Source organism: Silurus meridionalis, chromosome 20 (assembly GCF_014805685.1).
Source record: "Silurus meridionalis isolate SWU-2019-XX chromosome 20, ASM1480568v1, whole genome shotgun sequence".
In the NCBI taxonomy this organism is placed as follows: Eukaryota; Metazoa; Chordata; class Actinopteri; order Siluriformes; family Siluridae; genus Silurus; species Silurus meridionalis.
The window spans coordinates 10,527,501-10,549,891 of NC_060903.1; the positions used below are offsets into that span (position 1 = coordinate 10,527,501).

The 22,391-nt window shown below is 37.0% G+C and overlaps 1 protein-coding gene across 1 annotated transcript; it reads right to left on the reverse strand.

Moving 5' to 3' along the window:
* Window positions 1-3,279: 3,279 nt before the first annotated feature.
* Window positions 3,280-21,693, reverse strand: lig1 (ligase I, DNA, ATP-dependent). The gene is made up of 27 exons (XM_046877092.1): window positions 21,537-21,693; window positions 18,702-18,758; window positions 18,334-18,508; window positions 18,079-18,220; window positions 17,833-17,967; window positions 16,530-16,817; window positions 16,326-16,440; window positions 15,981-16,076; window positions 15,792-15,848; window positions 15,414-15,472; window positions 14,042-14,155; window positions 13,747-13,913; window positions 13,342-13,418; window positions 12,477-12,568; window positions 11,807-11,906; window positions 11,477-11,562; window positions 11,086-11,201; window positions 10,544-10,639; window positions 9,779-9,889; window positions 8,610-8,681; window positions 6,535-6,679; window positions 5,958-6,040; window positions 5,505-5,657; window positions 5,232-5,285; window positions 5,015-5,158; window positions 4,238-4,330; window positions 3,280-3,523 (listed from the first exon to the last, which is right to left on the reverse strand). The coding sequence occupies exons 1-27, from the start codon at window positions 21,551-21,553 to the stop codon at window positions 3,449-3,451; spliced, it is 2,919 nt and encodes a 972-aa protein (XP_046733048.1). The 5' UTR covers window positions 21,554-21,693; the 3' UTR covers window positions 3,280-3,448.
* Between the last annotated feature and the right edge of the window lie 698 nt (window positions 21,694-22,391).

Here is a 22,391-nt window from a genome sequence, read left to right on the forward strand (position 1 = left end):
CAGCATACTTTAAAAGCTTTTGGCACTACAGTGTTTGACACACCATTAAACTATATTTTGATAATGTGACCAATCATTTTTTTGTTTTTTTATTTAGGAGAATGCATTATTGTGATTGTATAATATATTGGTTTTACATTGTGTAATGGATATATTGTGTTTATATTTTTAAATTTGAATTTAAAGAATACGTACAAAGACACCACACCAACAGATTTGTCCATGAGAGTTATTAGTGTATTTGAGAATAGCTGACATCATCAAACTGCAAAAAGTCAAATGCCTATAGTGTGTGTGTGTGTGTGTGTGTAGCGGTGACATTTAACAGGGTCATTTCAGTACAAAGGGTCGCTCTGTCTTTCTCTCTCCTCATCCCTCTCATGGCAGGGATGTCACAGTGTGCACGGAATGAGGGATGGAGAGAGGGAGCAAATGAAGGGATGTGGAGAGAAGGCAAAAGAGGAGAAAAGCTATTGTTCTTGTTTGAAAGGCAACGTATTGTTTTCAGAAAGCCCTGCAGTGGTGTAGGAGTAATAGGAGCGAGGAAAATAAGAGAAAGACACAGAGTCAGACTGAGACAAGCAACAAACACAGTTTTGAAATAATGTGAAAGTAATATTTTTATTTTACATTTTTGCCTTATAATTATTATTTTTATTTTTTTACATAAAATCTCTGTCAAAAATGGTGTAGAATAAGCATTTTCTCTCTTAAGTGTTTGAGTACTAAAGCAATATTCTTTGGAAATTGTATCTCACACTTTAAAAACACACTTTGGTTTTCTTGCATGACAGGCGGAATAAAACAATTATAAAACAATGGCCAACAATTCCTACTTTTACAATAACAAAACATCTTTAAATACTATGTTTTAAATCTAACAAAAACACAAACTGACACTTATTTAACATCTACAATAAATAAAAACAGCTGTGGGAAACTGAATTACAAACCTGATTACAAAAAAGTTGGGACACTGTACAAATTGTGAATAAAAATAGAGTGCAATGATGTGGAAGTTTCAAATTCCAAATGTTTATTCAGAATACAACATAGATGACATATCAAAGGTTTAAATTGAGAAAATGTATCATTTTAAGTGAAAAAATCCGTTGATTTTAAATTTCATCTGTTTGCAAACATCTGGGGATTGAGGAGACAAGTTGCTTAAATTTAGGAATAAAAATTTTGGCCCATTCTTGTCTAATACAGACTTCTAGTTGCTCAACTGTCTTAGGTCTTCTTTGTAGCATCTTCCTCTTTATGATGCACCAAATGCTTTCTATGGGTAAAAGATCTGGACTGCAGGCTGGCCGTTTCAGTACCCGGATCCTTCTTCTACACAGCCATGATGTTGTAATTGATGCAATATGTGGTCTGGCATTGTCATGTTGGAAAATGCAAGGTCTTCCCTGAAAGAGACGACGTCTGGATGGGAGCATATGTTGTTCTAGAACTTGGATATACCTTTCAGCATTGATGGTGCCCATGCCACATGCAACCCCATACCATCACAGATGAAGGCTTCTGAACTGAGCGCTGATAACAACTTGGGTTGTCCTTATCCTCTTTAGTCCGGAAGACATGGCGTCTCAGTTTTCCAAAAAGAATTTTTATTCGTCTGACCACAGTACATTTTAAATGAGCCTTGGCCCAGAGAAGCCCATGGCTTCTTTTTTGACCTATAGAGTTTTAGCCAGCAACGGCGAATGGCACGGTGGATCGTGTTCCCCGACAATGTTTTCTGGAAGTATTCCTGAGCTCATGTTGTGATTTCCATTACAGTAGCATTCCTGTATGTGATGCAGTGCCGTCTAAGCGCCCGAAGATCATAGGCATCCAATATGGTTTTCCGGCCTTGACCCTTACGCACAGAGATTGTTCCAGATTCTCTGAATCTTTGGATGATATTATACACTGTAGATGATAACTTCAAACTCTTTGCAATTTTTCTCTGAGAAACTCCTTTCTGATATTGCTCCAATATTTTTCGCCAAAGCATTGGGGAAATTGGTGATCCTCTGCCCATCTTGACTTCTGAGAGACACTGCCACTCTGAGAGGCTCTTTTTATACCCAATCATGTTGCCAATTGACCTAATAAGTTGCAAATTGGTTCTCCAGCTGTTTCTTATATGTACATTTAACTTTTCCGGCCTCTTATTGCTACCTGTCCCAACTTTTTTGGAATGTGTAGCTCTCATAAAATCCAAAATAAACCAATATCTGGCATGACATTTAATTTTCAATGTCTCACTTTCAACATTTGATGATATCCATATTCTATTATGAATAAAATAAAAGTTTATGAGATTTGTAAATGATTACATTGTGTTTTTATTCACAATTTGTACAGTGTCCCAACTTTTTTGGAATCGGGTTTGTATTTGCAAATTGATCTCTGTTCTCAAAACAGTGCTCTTGCCTTTGCTTTTTATGTCTATAAAAAAATCTGATGGGAAAATTGACAAACATAAAAGTATTTTGACCTCATGCACAGTAAGGATTCATTGTGTTCATATATGATTAGGGGTTGGATGATTAGACTTAAAATCCTTTTGTCTTCACTTGGTCTTGCTCAAAGATGGAGCTTTTTGGAGAAATTTTTGGAGATGGAACTTGGAGAACTATGCACAGATCACCTTGTGGATGTAGGCTGTTTCAGATCCTTCTGTCTCTTCATAACTCTTCATGGATAAGAATCTGCCTGTATTTCTCAGCATTAAGGACACCATTAATCCTGACCAAATCTCCAAGTCCATTTGAGATATTGTTAGCTCCATCAGCAGTGTTTAGCAAAATGGCTGAATAGCACAACTCTGGTGATATCTACACAGGGTCCCAGAAAATCATTGTTTGTGAAGTAACAACATTGTGAAGGAAAATTAATGAATTCAGAAAATGGGTGATGTAAAGGGTGAGGACCTAGAAGAAGAGGCAAGAATACAGCAGAACTTGACTTGCAGTCCCTCTCTTCCAGTATCTCCCGTTTTGACTACGACAATTCTTAGCCTTAATCATATTGCACTACACTGCAACTGCACACATGAACACTCACACACGAAAATATTAATAAAACTAACCTCTTCGGAATTAAGCCAACAATGATAAAAGCATATAACTTATTGAACTTGTTTGTCTGTTTAACTAATTGACATTTTTGGTAAAAGAACATTTACAATTTAAATATGCAATAATAAATAATGCAGAAATAATCCAAAAATTCACAGCTTATGCATGAAGAAGAAAAAAAAAAAAAAAAGACCACAGAATAAGGGGGAACAGTTTATAAAAAGAATTTTATTTCAGATTTTCACTATGTACAATTATGATTTGTACTTGCATTTAAAATAATTACAAAAACAGAAAAGGGAATCATTCAATTCTAAGTCTACATAATTAGGCTGCCTAAACTTTAAACAGCTACACAAAAATCTGAGACAGCAGGATCAGTAGTAATCCTCTAAATCAGCCTTTTCACCTTGATTTTGAATCTGCTGCTGCTTTCTGTAGAGATCAGCAATCTGAGAGAGAGAGAGAGAGAGAGAGAGAAAGAGAGAGAGAGCGAGCGAGCGAGAGAACAACTGATGTAACCCAAAAAACAATTTATTTTAATTTTTATATGACAATGATAATAAAAAAAAAAGCTGTTTGCAGGTTTTAAAATTCTGTTACTTAAAGCAATTTGAGACGTAAACATTAACTAACCAAATAAAACCATTCCCAATGAGTTGCCTTTTAGAGACAAGGGTGGGTACAAGGCCTGGATTTAAACCAGAAGCCAGCATGTGCTGCAAAATATTACTGCAAACATGACATTTTTTTTTTCTATTCTCAGTGGGATTTACATTCATCGAAGTCTTTCAATCATGTTATGAACAGGAAAGTACTGCTGAGGTCTTCAGAAAAATGTATTGCTAAAGATTGAGGCAAGTCAAATTGTTTGTGTTTTTCATACTATCTGAAAACTAACTTTTCATGTAGGATATTTTTTTATTCCAAAGGTAAATTATATTCACAGAAAAGTCTTTTTAAAACCTGATTTTTTTTTATCCAATTTAATATCTTCAGTCAACTGGAAAGTTCCATTGGTGGACATTAATGTAATACATGTGTAATACTTCATTTAGGAGTTATGCTGCTAATGGCTTTAAACCACATTATACTGTCCTGCAGGTTCATTACCAAATTACTCTGGGACTGGAATCCAAATTGTGTTCCCGTGTATTTTCTTTTACCTGTGCTCCTGTAGTAGCATCTTCTGGTTTTTTGTCATCTCTGATGCGAAGGAATCGAGGAAATCGAAGAGAAATCCCTTTGTCTGGGTCCACCTAGTGGACAAAATGTGTAATTCATGTTAGGTCAAATTTCACTAATGCATGTAAAGCAAAAATAATACATTTGCATAATGTAGACTACATTGATAGAGGTCAAAATGTCCCTAAGGGGAGTAAATGAGTTGTTACAGGACCAATAAGCCATAACAAAAGCAAGTGGTGGCAAAAGGTGTTGACATATTAGGAAACTACTGGTCAGTCAGTTTCAAAATTGAGGTGTTGAAAGCATGAAAAATTGGAAATTAAAAGTATCTGAAAGATTTCTCTGACAAAGAAAAAATGATTTTTAAAACAACAGTTCTTGTGGGTTGATTCTGGTATGCAGTTGGGCAACGGACTGCTGGGACAAGCTTGGGCCCTGTGGATGCTACTTGGCACATCCCACCTACTTAAAAGATTGTTGCAGACCAGATACACCCTTAAATCAGGTTAATGCAAAATGTATAAAGTGGTTAAAAAAAACTTATGGGAGGACATTTTTTTTTAAATAAATAAAAAGAGTTCAAGGTGTTGACTTGGCCTGCTGGTAACAACTTTTTGCCAGATACTGTGAAGTATATACCTCAAAAGGCCAGAGCTATTATGGCAGCACTAAATACTATGAGAAACTACAGCTGATTTGAATGTTGTTGGTGATTATTCTAACTTCTGATACAGTTAGCTTTATGTGACACTCACCAATCCCATTGCTGCCTTGTAAACTGGAGACAGTGACAGATCAGCACATTTCACTTCCCACACTTGTACAGCATCCAACCAAACATCTGGCTCTGCTGATTGATCAATTCTGTAGTAGGGCCGGGGTTTTGACAGAATGTGTTCCTGAAAAATACATTAATCAGTTTAGTGTGTACATTTGCATTGTACATTTTTGTTTAAACAGAAACTACCACACCTTTAAAAAATTGTAATGCTGCTCCAGATCTTCATCTTTGAAGCCTGTTCCAATCTATAATTCAAACATTAATTAGGTTTCTATAAATACAAACACAGCAACAAATAGCATTATGTGAATAAGTATAACTGAAAGCTTAAGACATAAGTGAAGCAGATTGGAAATTGCTAGGCTTCAGTCTTTAATTCATTCAACAAATTCACCGACCAGTATGCTAGAATCAGAATCCTGTTCCAGTCAACACAGAAATGTCCACATACAGGCCACTCCTACCTTACAGACAGACTGAAACTCCTCATTCTCCTCATCATAGCAGCCAAGTAGGAAACCCCCATAGCTACCAGCTCTCTTGCCCTTCCCTAAATAGGCCCCAATCACACACAGATCCACTGTGTCCCCTACACCTTCTAGATAGTCCTTCTTCAGCTGTATGAAGAAGCAGAAAAGAGAGAATGAATGAAAAATCAAGAAAGAGAGAAGAATACATTGTACAATATTGAGATTAAAAAGGGTAGCCTGGTATGCATGTTATCTATGCAGTCTAAATGCTATGAAGATACAGGTGGGTCTAGTAATATTTGGATAAAGAAATACTGTTGATTTTCCTGGTTATGATTTTTAAAAAGTATAGACCTTCAGTTTTAATAGTTAGCAGTAAATGGCAAAATGTCATTATTTAGAATGTCCTTCCTTGACCACAGGGGGGTAAACGTACAACAGAAATACCTTAAGCCAGTTATGAGAGCGTTTGGCAATTTCGTAAGTGGCGTCTTTCTCCAGGGTCTTCACCATTAAGCCTTCACACGAGTCTGTGCATACATTAATTAATGCCATTAATAAATATCAAGCCTAAACAACAGGATTATGTAATAAGTCCACCAACTGGATCCATCATACACCACATTGTGTTTTAAAGGACTAATTAGCCCAACTGTTTGCCCCAATCAGACATTTGTAGAATATAGTGCATTATACAGACACATCATTCAAAAACAGTGAGTGAAAAAAATCTTGCTCTCTTGTTGTTAGGAGTTAATAGCTAAATCTGAAGTTTGAATATGTCTAATTAAAAAAAATCTCATATGACAAGAAAGTCATGTTTCAGCACAAACTGCACACGAGTATCAAATAGAAAATACATAATTCTTTTTATTATTTTTTCTGTGCAATGTAATTTTTCTGTGTATATAAAACTCTTTCTGTTTAAATCCAGTTTCACAAAGAGACACACACACACACACACACACACACACACACACACACACACACACACACACACACACACACACACACACACACACACCTCGTATGGACTGCTCCAGGAACTCTGCTATAGTTTCAGTGTTATCAGAGTCAAGAGAACGAGCAAAAACAAACTCTCCCTCCTTCTCAATGAAACTCTGCCGTAACAAATCTCGACGCTTACTCAGTGGCTCTCGTACCAGAGACTGGTGAGTGAGTGAGTGAAAGAAAGAATGACAGAAAGATCAATCAAAAAATTACAAGTGAAAAATTACATAGTTAAATTATTATGGACATAAAATGTACAAGTATGTATGTATGTAATATCCAAAGACAGGTTGTCTAAGCAAAGATGTGGCTGCAGAAGGCACACCTGATAGTCAGCAGAAACCCAAGATTACATAGACTAAATAAGGAATGGCTATAAAAACAGAAAACAATTCTGCATCCACACCAAGCTTGGACACTGCTGTTGTAGAATATTAATCTTTCTATAAAACACCACACATACACCGGCGATCAAAATTAGAGAACAATTTATAAACAATTGAACAATTCTGAAATAATGTCATCTTCACTGCTCAACAGTTGAAGGAGTTTTTGTCCTGTTTATACTATGCTAACACCTTTTCCACAAAAGGCATTTCCAAAAAAAACAAACATTATTTTGCAGAAAACACACTGATCAAAATTAGAGAACACTTTTAGATACCTCCCAGTTATTGGTGTTAATCTGGCACTTAGTACTAATTTCCTTGATTATCTGTCAACCCCTATTTAACTGGCAGCCTAACTTCCAGTTTCACTGACACTGACACTGACAAGATGGTGGGCCGTTCTAAAGGCCTCCGGCAGCAGGTTGTCCAGATGAAAGCCAAAGGGACGATCCTATCAGCCATAGCAAGACAAGTTGGTTGTTCCAAATCTGTGATTTCAAGAATATTGAATCTTTACAACAGCACAAACTCATTCAAGTCCGCCAAGAAGGCTGGTCGTCCATGGAAGACACATACAAGAGAGGACAGGATACTGCAGAGGATCTCAATGGGCAATCGTTTCCACACTGCAGCTGGAATTGCTCACCAGTTCAGCACTGAACAGGGTAAGGATCTGTCTCATCATACAGTGTCTCGACATTTAAGAGCATTTGGACTGAAAGCCCACTCTGCAGTGACCAAACCTCTCATTAGCAGAAAGAATCAAAAGGCTAGACTAAGCTTTGCTGAGGAGCATGTTGTGTGGACAGAGGAGAACTGGTCCAAAGTTCACTTCAGTGATGAAAGAAAGTTTAATTTATTTGGGTCCGATGGGAAACATTATGTTCGGCGACAAACTGGAGAAAGACTGAACCCAAAGTGTGTAAAGAAGTCAGTGAAAAGTGGAGGAGGAAGTGTCATGGTTTGGGGCATGTTTTCTGCAGCAGAACCTTCTTCAACATCATATGGTTCCTTCCCTGCGTTCATCACCCGAACAGCCTGCAGTGTTCATGCAGGACAACGCTCCATGTCACACAGCAAAACGGGTAAAGCAGTTCCTTGAAACTGAAAACATTGAAATAACGACATGGTCTGCCCAGAGTCCTGATCTCAACCCAATAGAGAACCTCTGGAAAATCTTTGGGGACAAAGTTATGGCCAAGAAACCCACTACAGTCACCGAACTGTGGAGGAGACTGGAAGAAGAGTAAACCAAAATCACACCAGAGCAGTGTGAGAGACTAGTGCTGTCCTGTGGCCGCAGATGTGCTGAAGTCATTCAGAGCAGAGGCCTGTGCACTTCCTACTAATTGCTGACTGTTGTAACCTTCAGAAAATTTTGTTGTAATCTTTTTCCATGCTACAGTCATTGCTGTTCTCTAATTTTGATCAGTGTGTTTTCTGCAAAATAATGTTTTTTTTTTTAAATGCCTTAGTTAATTTGTGGAAAAGGTGTTCTGGTAGCATGGTATAGACAGGACAAAAACTCCTTCAACTGTTGAGCAGTGAAGAAAACATTATTTCAGAATTGTTCAATTGTTTATAAATTGAACAAATTCTGTAAATTTGATCACCAGTGTATATTAATTTTACAGCAAAATGTTATATATTTTTTCATTTCATTAAGCATATAACTTCTGTGCATGAATGTCATTCTCACCTCTCCATTTAAGTACAGAAGGTCGAAGGCATACACACAAACTTGCACCTTAATATCAGATGCATCCACATCCTGAAAGAGGCAAACAAATATATTACAAAAATACAAATTATTACAATAATACAAAAATCCCCCTCCTTTCCTTCTGCCATTTCTTTCACCTGTTCCATACCCATTTACCCTTATCCGCTCTCATTTAAATCATCTTTGGTCATGAACTCAAACATTCAACTTTTTTTACGCTTCCTTAACTTAGCAAGTTAACAGTCAGGATGATTCATTTCAGACCATTGTTTTTTAACAGAAAGTTAAAACGCTAAAGTTATATATATATATATATATATATATATATATATATATATATATATATATATATATATATATATATATATATATATATATATAAAAGAAACAGTACACATACTTTATTTAGAAATAATTGCTTTGATTTTGTAATTTCAAAAAGTACTTTGGCCTAAAGTGGTCTCTCCTGTTCTTATTCATAAAGGTTGGCAAGTTCCAAGTTGCATTTTCATCAGTTGGGAAAATACTTTAGTTGTAGGTCTGCAACCAATGATTATATTGATAATCAATTGTTCAGACGATTTTTTTTCTTGCCTCCATTAATTGCAGTAGAGTCCGACTAATCGATAATGGCATTCATTGACAACGAATTTCATTACTATCAATTAGTAGTTGCAGCCCTATTTAGTTGCGAGAGCACACACTCCTAGTGTGTGCATATACAGGGTTTTAATGAATCAACGAGGCACTCTAAAGGAAAACAGCTATTTTAGCAAAACTCCATCTAAGTAAAACCTGTTTCTTAAATAAACTACTTTATTTTTCAAATTGCTCAAATATACAACTTAGTCTTTCTCTTTGTTTTGAACATGTTGCTACTGCTATGTAATAGCAGCACACACATTTTCTAATGTAAACACATTGTAAATGGGATTTGTATTGCAGGGATTTGCACCATTCAACAGGATAAGAGTTATACATTTAACATGTCATACAGAAATAAAGGCTTTAAGTGTTAATGCAAGCAACATATTTGTTCGGAAAAAGTTACAAAATACACTGATGTAAAAAACTACCTTTTACACATGGATTAGGTACATAAATCTCTATCATATTATAAACCATTAGGAAGTAAAGTGTCTCACCTTCCTTTTGCGTGTAGTAAGAACTTGAAAGGGTTGAATCTGCTTTTTCTCTCTGTCCCATGCAACCGCCTCTGTGTCCAACACACAGCTAAGAACAGACTCCTTCTTTATCTGAGAAGTAGGCATTCAATTCAGTACGTAAACTTTAGTTATCAGTGTGTATAAACTCACTGATCAGGTCTAGGCATGCTATTGTATTTTGTGTGTATTTATGTATATTGTGTGCTATGTATTTCTGGTCAAGAGACAGACTGATGGGATGAAGAGCAGAAAAGTGGAGGAAAGTGACAATTGGGCAAAACAAAGAAAAAACAAGGAAGCTACATCATAGAGAGAGAGAAAGAGAGAGAGATAGTGTGTGTGTATGAGAGAGAGAGAGAGAGAGAGAGAGAGTATATGAGAGAGAGAGAGAGAGAGAGAGAGAGAGAGAGAGAGAGAGAGAGAGAGAGTATATGAGAGAGAGAGAGAGAGAGAGAGAGAGAGTGTGTATATATGAGAGAGAGAGAGAGAGAGAGAGAGAGAGAGAGAGAGAGCGAGCGAGCGTGTGTGTGAGTGAGAGAGAGAGAGAGAGAGAGAGAGAATCAGATAGAATATTACACACAGTTAAATGTGTGAGACTTCTTGATTAGGGTAAATGCAGAACTGTGTGAGCTACTGCTATTATGTGGGAGAAAGATGAACACTTGGTAGTTGTCTATATTGAAGGCAATTTCAGGGCTCTCGAAATGTATTGCATTAACAACTATGTATATGTGGTAATAAGACCTGTGGGATCCTTGAAATGATGTCAGGGTATTTGCTGGTGTTGTCCTCTTGGTTTCGGCTAAAGATACGAACCTCACCACTCTGAAGAATGTGAATCTATAAAAAAAAATTTAACAAATACATACAATTTGTTGTAATTTGTTATATCTTATTTTTATAGCCATATAGAACAGAACATTGGCTCATTGTAACGGGGTGTTATCCAAACCAATCAAAATATATGAAAGCATTTAATTTTCAAGTTTAAACCATAGCCCCAGTAAGAGACAGTGTGGGCAACAATGAAAAATAACTATCCATTACTATTTTATATAGCTGCAAATTAAATGATTATTAACTGAACATAACTGCTCAAAGACATGGCTTACAAATAAGGTTTCATTTGTATTTGGGGTTTTTTTCTTTTTTTTTTACATGTAAAAATTGCTCACATGCTACAAATGCAATCAATAACAATTAGGCTGACAATAATAATACTTACTTTTTTTTATATGGTTATTATCCAAATTTACATTTGAAAATATAGTGAAGAACACACTCACCTGTGCTCTTTCTCCATCATACTTGTATTCACAGGTAAAAGCAGCCTCATCAAACCTTTTCATCACCTCTCCTACTCCCTTAGTTGGGTGGGCCAACATGGGGCGCAGTGGCACACCTAGAGAACACACACAAACTTAGATACATGTGGCTGCTTCATTGTTGAGTTACAATGAAGTATAACTACAACTACAACTTTATCCTCTTTTTACTTGTGGTGATAAGCAGTGTTTAAAATTTTCTCATTTTAAGTTCTTTGCCAAATCTAAAGTAGAAATGGGCAAAAGTTTTACTATGTGAAGGGTCTTCCCTTACAACAAAACCACCTACAAATAAGGCACAAAAAGGACAATAGTTATTAACAGAAAAGCATAATTAGAATAGGATGATTACCTGGAGTAAGTTTGCAGTGATTAGGTAGTTCATCTATGCCCAAATTCAACATGACAGGGATGATGACATCATAATTTGGCATTTCACTAGACAGAACACAGCAAAGCAGCTTTACACAGATAATGTGGTGATAAAAATAGACCTAGTACAGATCTAGAACTGTTCATCTAACAGATCATCCATGCTAGGTTTGTGGTAAGTTCATGCATTATATTTAAATATGCAGTCACTATTATATAACAACAGCCATAACTCTCCTACAAGATGAGAAGTTGGATGACATTGTCAGCTTATGTGTTTTAAAATGAAAGGAAGAATGTTTGTGTGTACCAGTAAGTTTGTTTAAGGATATGTCCTTTTTCGTCAAGCCATGTTCTCCTACCCTCTGAACTCATTCCCCTTCCTGCATCAATCACGGCTGGTGGGAATTCTGGACATCACATAAATGGAAAGACTTACACACAAATACAATCTATAAGCAGTTATGTCCATGTCTAAAAAAGTTCAGGACTGTAAGCCATACACCACTGTATATATATTAGAACATATATAGAAATAATGTACATGAGCACAAAGTCCATTCATTGTTAATTTACAGGCATTTGCATCTAAATTTGATAAATAACAGGAATTACAGCAGTTTTTATATATGCCATCCTTGTGAGATAGCAAAAAATATAAATAAATTGGGCAAATCATCTAAACTATATGAACAAATGTTTAGGAAACCTAACCTAACTTAAACCTAACAAAGGAGCTGCTCATGATCCAAATCATACCACAATCATGATTTGTGGATGTGGTTGCCAATGGAACTAGTTCCAAAAGCAGCAGGATGGTTTCTGAAGTATACAGGGCTTTATTACTAGGTAAGATTCAGCCAAATGCTTCACACAGACCTGAAGCATAGAATGAAGGTGACCAGAGACATTTTTATAGAAAAGAAGTGGATTGTTCTAGAATGAACAAGTCAGTTGTATTCATTTTGTGTAATATTTACCTTGACCTGGTGGAGTCAGACATACTGCTTGACTCAGAGCTGCTAAAACGCTCTGCTCTGCCAAGCCAATCCTTAGTTTGCCTGCCAATGACCTGTCAACCACAGACAAGCACAGTCACAATATGTACAAGTACAAGTACAATGTTAAGTACTTGTTTAATGGCACTTATATTTGAAAATAGTCGTTCAACATTTAATATGAATTGTGCCTAATGGTGGTGGGTCTGTGTAAAACCAACCCCAGCAACAATGTTGTGCTTGATTGAGATGTCCTCCATGTGCTTTGTATGGATATACTTCCATCAAGCACACACCTATTGTGACACTACCATTATTACCATTACCACAATTTATTTCTGATAATAAAATAACCAAGGTAAAAGGAAAGACCAATGTAAATAAGAATGCATATATGTATAATTATAGTGAATGCTAAAAGTTTGGAAACACTTTTTATTTTATTTTTTTTAAACACATACAAGTTACTTTTGTTTGGTTTGGGGTAGTTTTAGAGCAGGGTGGGTTGGAGACTTATTACAGGAGAAATTAATACTAAACCAATGTAGCTGCCATTCCACTCTTCTGCACCAGCCATTTCTTTCTGGACTATGGCTACATGGAACACCTTCACCAACACAATAATACAATGACCCAAAGCTCTGTAACGGTTAGAGTTATCCATCATGGAATGTTCTGCCCATTTACCAAAACTAAATACTATTAAACTGCTCTGGGATACACTGGACTGCAAAACGAATGAGTTTCTCAAAAACAAAAAAAACGTGCAATGTGTAAGCAATGAGTCTGACATATTGCCATGCAAAGTACAGTTAGACTGTCAAAGCTTATAAAAAATACCACTGACCGTACAATGTATCTGGCCTCTGAGAAACGACAAGCCACAAACAGACCCTTAATGATGTCAATCTTCTTATTCATTGCCTGCAAAAAAGAGTAGAAATTAGAAGACAAATTAGAGCAGGAGTGGTCAATACAAAAAGACTCTTGGGTTTCCATAATTTTCACTTCCAAATCCTTCATAAACAAATGATAATGATTTGGGGTTGATCATAAATTTCATAAAGACATTTTTTACATTACCATTTCACTAACATTTTAACATGGTTGCATAGACTTTTGATGTCTATTCTATTTACAAACTGTTTTCCATTTTACCCCTCACATACCCACCTGTAAATCTTTCACATTTCACAAGAAGATTCTGCCAGTCAGTTTGAATATCTCTGCTCCAATTCCTCACTGTACTCACCGAATTGCCACTCATGTTAGCAATCTCCTTCAGTTTGCTGAACACGCCAGCTGCAGTCAGATTCGCTGGTGCAAACATCATTCTCTGGTTGCTGCGGGAGCTCTCAGCTACCAATCCCAGGTCACCTTTTTCCTGGGCTTCAGCCTTGATTTTATCCAGCTGACGCCCTGATAAAAACAAACAAAGACGATTTGGAGTGAAAATCACTTGTGGCATCAAAAATGGCTGAAAAACTTACAAGTTAGTCAAAATAATGTGTAATCCTTTACGTAAGATGTATTTTCTTGCTGCTCACCAGTTGCCTGGGCAACAGCCTTCATCAATACTGTTTCCCCTACACCTAGCTCTAGCCCCTGGTAGGCAGGGCCAAGCTGATTCAGACACAGGTACACACAGCACAACAGGTCATCTGCAATAAAACAAAAATATAAAACTACAATATATATTTCTTAAATCAGGTAATAGTTATTACAAACATGCTATAAACTAGCTATTTCAGATTGTAGAAATAGCAAAATGACCAGGTAGAAAGAGCAGCTTTTATATACCCTGGTAAAAGGGATACCAACTCAGTGTGTCCTGATTTGGAAGTCTCATTATACTTATTTTCCCCCTCACAAAAATGCTCCAGATCTAAAAAAAAAAATAATAATAATGACAGGGGATGTCCTCTGCCAAGCTTAAGTCATACCAAAAGGTTTTTAAGAGTGTCATGACTAGAGACAAAGTCCCAGATAAAGGGAAGCAGACCCATGCTATGGTGCGGCCATCACCATGCTTCAGTAGGGGTATGGGGTTCTTTGGGGACACTGTAATTGTGCAATTATAACCACACTCTCCCTGTCAAGTGAAAAATAAAGAGACTGTTGCCACATGCAGGGTATTATTTTTTTCTACATTTTGATGGATACAAAATCACATTGAACCTAAAAAAGGACACTTGAGTTCAGGAAAAATATACACACAAACACCAAAACCTTATTCCAAATGTGAAGCAGGGAGCATAATGCTTGGGAGATGCTTTTCTGTCTCAGGGCCTGGACATTAATTATAGGGGACTATAAATTTAAAACTGTAATAATGCGTTTTAAATAAAAATGTCAAAACCAACAGTCCATGACCTCAAGCTTAAGAGAGAGAAAGGCTGAAAAGACAATGGCCAAGTCAAGTTTTGGCCTAGTCAGAGCCCGGAATTCCCTTCCCTAAATATCCCAATTGAGGTCATATTAATTGCAATAATTACAGTATGTTGATCATAATGATCATGAATCACTCCATCACCTTCAAATGTAGATGATTCTTATTCAAAAACATTGAATGGTTGAATTGAATAAAATTAAAGGCAAGCATCTATGAAAATCACTAAACAAAAGAGAATGTTGAAGCAATCCATTCAAACACAAAAACAAAGACAAAACTGGCCCATGTCAAACTGAAAGAAAAATTAAGTGGAACGTTTTTCACCATCTACACACTTAGTTACTTAAACTTAAAACTTCCAAATCATAAAGTAGTGGCGGGAGAAAAAACATTATTGAAAAAAAATCTCAATTTCTCACTACAATGGGATTTATTCGTTAAATAAAAATCTGTCAAATGGAAAACAGGAAATTAAACATACATGAAAATACAGACATGCAAGCTGACAATTACATAAATATACACACCTGGAGAGAGTAGAATAACAGAGCGCAGAAGGTTGGATAGAGTCTCAATGTTTTTCAGCCTGAAAACAAGAAAAGCATAATCTTAAGAGCAAATCATTATCTTCCTGAAACATAAAAGCTTATAACTAATATAACCTTCATACACACCCTCTGTCCAGGCCTTAAACCACACACAATTCATTACAAGACATTTTACCTACATGCTCAATAATTTTCTATTTCTCTTAAATTAACAATAAAAACAGTTCCACCAGAAGGAAAAACCCTGAACCTACAAATTAATTTAAAGCTATTATGCAATAATTGGGTTGCTTTCTGCCTAATATCTAATCCACTTTAAACAAATGCATCTGCCAAACTGCAAATGGAAAATCACACCTGCTTGAATCTTCTTCAATCTTCTCAAAGGTCCGAGCAACAGCCAGATATGGAACCCTGCAGAGAAAGGGACAGGGCGGGAGAGAAGGAGGGAAGGAGGGGGGGGGGAGAAGGAAAAAAAAAAATCAGATAAAGAGCAACAAAATACAAATCTAAAATACTGTACATGCAATAGCTGGTGTGCTTTACCTCTGGCTCCTCCTCCAGCAAGCATCATCAATGGGATGGTAGTGAGCTTTCGAAGGATCATATTGACTCTGGTTTGCAGGTCCCATGTCCTTCTCACTGTCGCAAAAGAAATATAATTTTTATAAGATGATAACATAGAATAAGGCTTCAGCACAAGAAAGCACAGCACATTATTTATCCGATATGTAAATATATTTCAAATTAATGAATGATTGATTTGCATCTAAAAAAAGTATTTTAAGTGCTTTGAACACAGCACTTGCATTAGTATTATTTTTCAGTTATACATGCTACAAGTTATTCTGTTTTATTGCATTTGCCTTTATATTCTTCCTGTACTCATACCTCTTCTTTTCCTTGTTCTCAGAAGCAGAAGAAGCCTCAAGCTTCTCACCATCCTTTTTCTCTACCTCATTTTTCTCGTCTGATTTTTCCAGCTTCACTGCAGCTTTTCTGGGTGCTTCAGAAGATAAAGAAGGCATTGTGTCATTATGGAGACATAAACGCTCCAGATGAAATGAAGTGAAAATCTTGCCAAAAAGAGCTCACCAAAAAAACTGCTAAAATTTTTTTTCTTGGCAGATCCTTCCCACGTCTCCTCCTCTGCATGTTTTTCTTTCTTCAGTACTCTTTTAGGACTGGATTTTTCCTCCTTTGCAAATGTTCTTGTTTCATTATTCTTCCTGAGTGTTTCCTGCTTCTTTCCTTTCTGTTCAGTTTCCTTTTCATCACTCTGGTTTTCATTCTCCATGTTACCTTCATCCTTAGTTTTCAGTAGATCTTTCCCTGTCGAATTTCTGTAATTTGGCTCGACCTCCATAGCCTCTTCATTATTCCCTGTACTCAAAAAGAAAAGAGAAAATCAATAGGCAAAAAAAGTAGGGGCCTCAGTTATAAAGATGTGTGCAGAATAATTCTAAACAGATGTACCTCTTTGCAACCTGTTTAGCAATCGCATAAACTTACCTAATTTGCTTTCTGAGTTTCTGATTTGAGTTGCATGTTAGGCTTTAGTCACACAAGGCTGCAACAACTAATCGATAAAAATGATAATCAATGATAATCTGATAAATTGATAATCAATGCTGAAATTCAGTGTTATGAATGCCATTATTGAGTTGTTGGGCTGCTCAAGTTTGAAATCGCGGAGGGTACAGGGTGTAAAGCAAAGCTTGTGTGGTATGGAAGTACCACAGTGATGCACGAGCACATGAAAAGAAAACACACTGGTGTCAGGGATGAAGGTGAAACATCAGCACAGTAAGCAAAAACTGTTTACTCCTCATCATGTAAAAATGGTGTAGTTTAATGAAGTGCTGTTGTGTAAACTGTTGGTAATTTGAGACAGTCACACTGGATCTGTTCTGTTGTTACTCGTGAGCATCAGGTTGCACAATCACCGCAATCGCGATGATTCAATTAAAACAGTGGGAACAAACAGTAAATCTAAAAGCAGCAAATAACAGCAGCAGTAAACATTTATATTTTTAGTCACTGTTGTGGTTTCAAGTGAATGCTAATGCATTTGTACACCAATGCATATTTTTTCCTTTTTTAATCAGACCTGTTAGCTTGGTGCATTTCTCTGTTCCATTCTCTTTAATAGCATTTGTCTACTACAACAGTAAAACGTGATTTACTGCAGCTTTACTAAGTTCAAATGCTTATTTTCAATTTTTGAATATTTAATATATGCATATATCATTTAATTATTATACAACATTACATTTATTATATATTCTAGATGTTTATATCTTCAAAACTGTACAAAATGCTTCCGCAGCTGAACAATCTGTCCATAACTGATTTTTTCATGCAGAAAGGCAAAGAGAATGGTTTTAACCAGTCTCACCCTTCATTTCAGGAGATCCTTCCATTTTTGCTCGCTTACTGTCCTGTCCTTCTTCAGTGTCTTTTTCTTCATCCCCTTTTTCTCTTTCTCCAAAACTCCTGTTGTCCAATTTCCTCTTGGGGAACTGCTTACGAGCTAGAAAGAAAGTGCGGTTAAAGAATGAATGTGCAGATATCTGAAAATGTAGGAACAAACAAAAGGCATTACACTGACATCTGTTTTGTTACAAGGAGGAGAAATACTAACCAGTCTTGCGTTTTGGGATGCCAGAGGGTGAAGTGGAATTCGGGGTAACGGGCATTTCGGGGGTGCTACAAGATCCTGAAACAGTGGGGGTTGTGGGGCTAACGAGGGGCTTTTGTGATTGTGGACTGGTCATGTCCTCAGCCTATGAGAGAGCACTTAAATTATATCTTTTGGAATATAAAAGTAAACATTATATTTAATATTTTGCTAGCATTTATAATCTCTTTGTAAAATGACATACAAGACAAGCTGTACCTTCTCTTTGCCAGGTGTGGCTGTATGCTTTCCATTTTGTTTTGGATCCTCTTCTCTTACCACCACCTGCTCTTCGTCATCACTGTCTATGATTGCTCGGCTCCGTTTACTCATCTTCACCGGGGAATCACATTTCTGATCAATGTTCTGAGGCTTGAGGGGGCTTTTAGCTAACCTGAAGTAAAGAACATATAGTACAGAATGCTAATGAAACATAATTTCCATTCAATTATAACATTAAGTGTGTACAGTAGCCATGCAGGAACATCAACAAGAATGCTCTATAAAAGTTTTGAATTTAAAAATAAATACATAAAAATAAAAACTTCTATCTGAAAACTTAAATACATGTGATAGCTTTAACTCACTCAGATTTTTCTTTGGGCTTGTCATCCTTCTTACACTTCATTGGCTGAAAAAAGGACCTGTGTTGGGGGGAAATCAGGTTAAACTGCAAAGAACATTATTAAATCATGTAATCATTCTTTAGGTCAGTTAGTTGACAAGTCGTACATATTTGTTATGGTAGCACAATTGTAAAAGTTAAATGTTGCATGCCAGTCTAAACACAAGGCTGATGCTGGTTTCTCAACTTCTTATATAAATTAGCTTCTTCTTTCGGCTTCTCCCATTATGGGTAGCCACAGCGGATCATCCGTCTCCATACCCCTCTGTCCTCTACATCTGCCTCCTTCAACCCAACTACCTGCATGTCTTCCCTCACCACATCCATAAACCTCCTCCTTGGCCTTCCTCTTTTCCATCTTCCTGGTGGCTTAATCCTCAGCATTCTCCTACTGATATACCCCATGTCCCTTTTCTGCACATCCATCTTACTGACTTTTACTCCCCTTCTCTCCAGCGCATACCTCCACCTCTCCAGGCTCTTCTCAACCTGCTCCCCACTCCACTGCCATCTCTCCTAAACATCTCCATGCTTCTACCGGTATGTCATCTGGTCCAACTGACTTTCCATTCTTCATCCTCTTAATCACTGCTCTCACTTCCTCCTTACTAATCCTATCCACTTCCTGCTTCACCAACTCCACATCATCCAACCTTCTCTCTCTTTGATTTTCCTCATTCATCAGCTGCTCAAAATACTCCCTCCACCTTCTCAAACACACTCTCCTCACTAGTCAACACATTTCCATCTCCATCCTTTATTGCTCCAAGTTGCAGCACATCCTTTCCAGCTCGGTCCCTCTGCCTGACCAATCGGTACAAATCCTTTTCTCCTTCCTTAGTGTTCAACTTCTCATACAGCTCCTCGTATGCCTTTCCCTTAGCTTTCACCACATCCCTCTTCACCTGCTGCCGCATCTCCTTGTACTCCTGCCTACTTTTCTTATCACCATGTCGATCCAATTCTGTTTTGCCAACCTCTTTCTCCTTATGCTTGAAAGTACCTTTCTAACTGTCTCCCTTTATCACGTCTGCAGTAGTTACCCAATCATCCTGCACCTCTTCACCACCACCGAGCTCCTGTCTGACTTCTTTTCTGAATCTCACACTACAGCCTTCACCCTTCAGTTTCCACCATCTTATTATCTTATCTCATCAATTATTATTTTTCGCCCCTCTCTCCTCCTCTTCTTCTTCTTCAACTCCAAAACTATCCTACAGACCACCATCCGATGCTGTTTAGCTACACTGTCCCCTGCCAACACCTTACAGTCTCCAATCTCCTTCAGGTTGCATCTCCTACATAGAACATAGTTCACCTGTGTGCTCCTTTCTCCACTCTTATACATAACCCTATGATCCTCCTAATTCTTAAAATAAGTATTTACCACTGCCATTTTCATCCTTTTAGCAAAATCTACCACAATCTCCCCTTCCACAATCCTCTCCTTAAGGTCATAACTACCCATCACCTCCTCATCACCTCTGTTCCCTTCACCAACAAAGCCATTGAATTATGCCCCAATCAGCAATCTTTCTTTCCTCGGTAGACCATCTACCACTCCATCTAACTCACTCCAGAATTTTTCCTTCTCCTCCATCTTACAACCCACTTTTGGTGCATAGGCACAGATTACATTTATCATCACACCTACAACTTTCAGCTTCACGTTCATCAACCTATCAGAAACTCTCCTCACCTCCACTACACTCTTACTTCAGAATCACCCCTACACCATTTCTCTTTCCATCCACACCATGATAAAACAGTTTAAATCCACCTCCAATGTTCCTGGACTCACTCGATTTCCACTTGGTCTCCTGAACACACAGCATATCTACCTTTCTCCTCTCCATCATATCAGCTACCTCTCTCCCCTTTACCCGTCATAGTAACCACATTAAAAGTACCAACATTAACTTCAACTCTCTGTCCTTCTGCTGTCTCTGTAGACATCTTCTTCCTCTCCTTCTCCTCCTTCGGCCCTCCTTGGTAACCAGGCTTCGAACAATCCGGTATAAAAATCTGATTCCTGATCTGCATATTTGATTTGGCACATGTTTTACGCTGGATGCCCTTCCTTACACAATCCTCCCCCACTGGCTTGTGCAACCCTAATCACTGGGTTCTTATATAAATTATAAATTAGCTGTTTCCTTTAAATCACTGAAACTAAGACATGGTGCATGTACATGGTACACCTTTATGTGTATATGTTTCTTTTTTGTTATATACATTATATATATATATATATATATATATATATATATATATATAAAATATTGTTGCGAGTCGTTCATGGCCAAAGATGATTTAACTCCTTAAACAATGCTCTGAATATACGTTTATATAAATTGGTGTAGACAAATTACTCTATTTTAGAAAGCCCTTTTGTTTTAGAGTGAACAATATAACAATCAAACTACATGTAGTTTGTTACTTCACACTGCCTGATTTAGGATAAGTGAGGAGTAAAAGCGCATCTCTGGCAATATCACAATCAGATAATGAGGGGAAGCAACGACTTCGAATAATAAACAAACATTAAACAAAGATTTTTAACAAATGTATTCAACAATTAATTTGCTTTTGATCGTTTAACAAGAACTTGCTTGTTCAATTTACTAGTTTTCTATAACTAGTTAACTGGATGGTGATGTTATAAGAGAAAGAGGACAGAAAAAACGTAGCTGCTGACAATTGCTTATTGCTGACTGCTAGTAATGGTGTTACATCGAGGGTCCAAATAAAATATAAATTTATAGTAAAAAATATTAATTAAGAGCACCATACTTACGCTATACTTCGCTGCATGTTTAATACAATGTAAAATCCTTTCAGAATATTAAATCTCCAGCAATTATCCAGGATGTTGTCACTCACGGAAGCGGATGAATACGCGCGCTCAAAGGCGAAAAATTCGGCGCCAAAGTGACGTCACGTTCAACCGTGTGCGAGCAACAGTAAAAAGTGAAGAGCGCCTTTTGCTGGACTGGAGAGAAATAACAAACAACCTCCAATATTTATACCAGGGGTCTCAAACTCAATTTACCTGGGGGCTGCTGGAGGCAGAGTCTGGGTGAGGCTGGGCCGCATCAGGTTTTCCACAAGAAAAGCTTTGTTTAAAAAAATTCCAATCTTCTCAAATCTCTTTATTTTTTAACACAAAATAAGTTGAAAAAATAAATAAATTAAGAATCAATGAAAAAATAAATTAAGAAATTAAGAATCAATAAGAAAATAAATCAATCACTAATAAATAAATAAAATAATAATTATAATCATGAAAATAATAATAATAATTTGATTTCTCTAGTTAGCGACTATATGTGGTTTCTTCAGTCTTCTATATCTGCTGTATTCAGATTCAAATGTCTGTATTAACAGTTCTTTAACCTTTAACCTTCTTCTGAACATGAATTGTCCTGAACATGAATGGAACATTGAAGAACATGAACTGTTCTTCTGAACATGGCTTCTCTTGCCTACTTCTTGCTGCCAGAGACCTGGCAGCGCCTTCTCTCGCATAGCCGAGCCACATTTAGCTTGAGGGAGGAAGCAGTTGAGACCCTCAGTATGGCTTGAAGATGATCATCAGTAAGTCTGGACCTATACTTGGACTTATTGAAGTTCAAGGTGGAGAAGAGCTTTT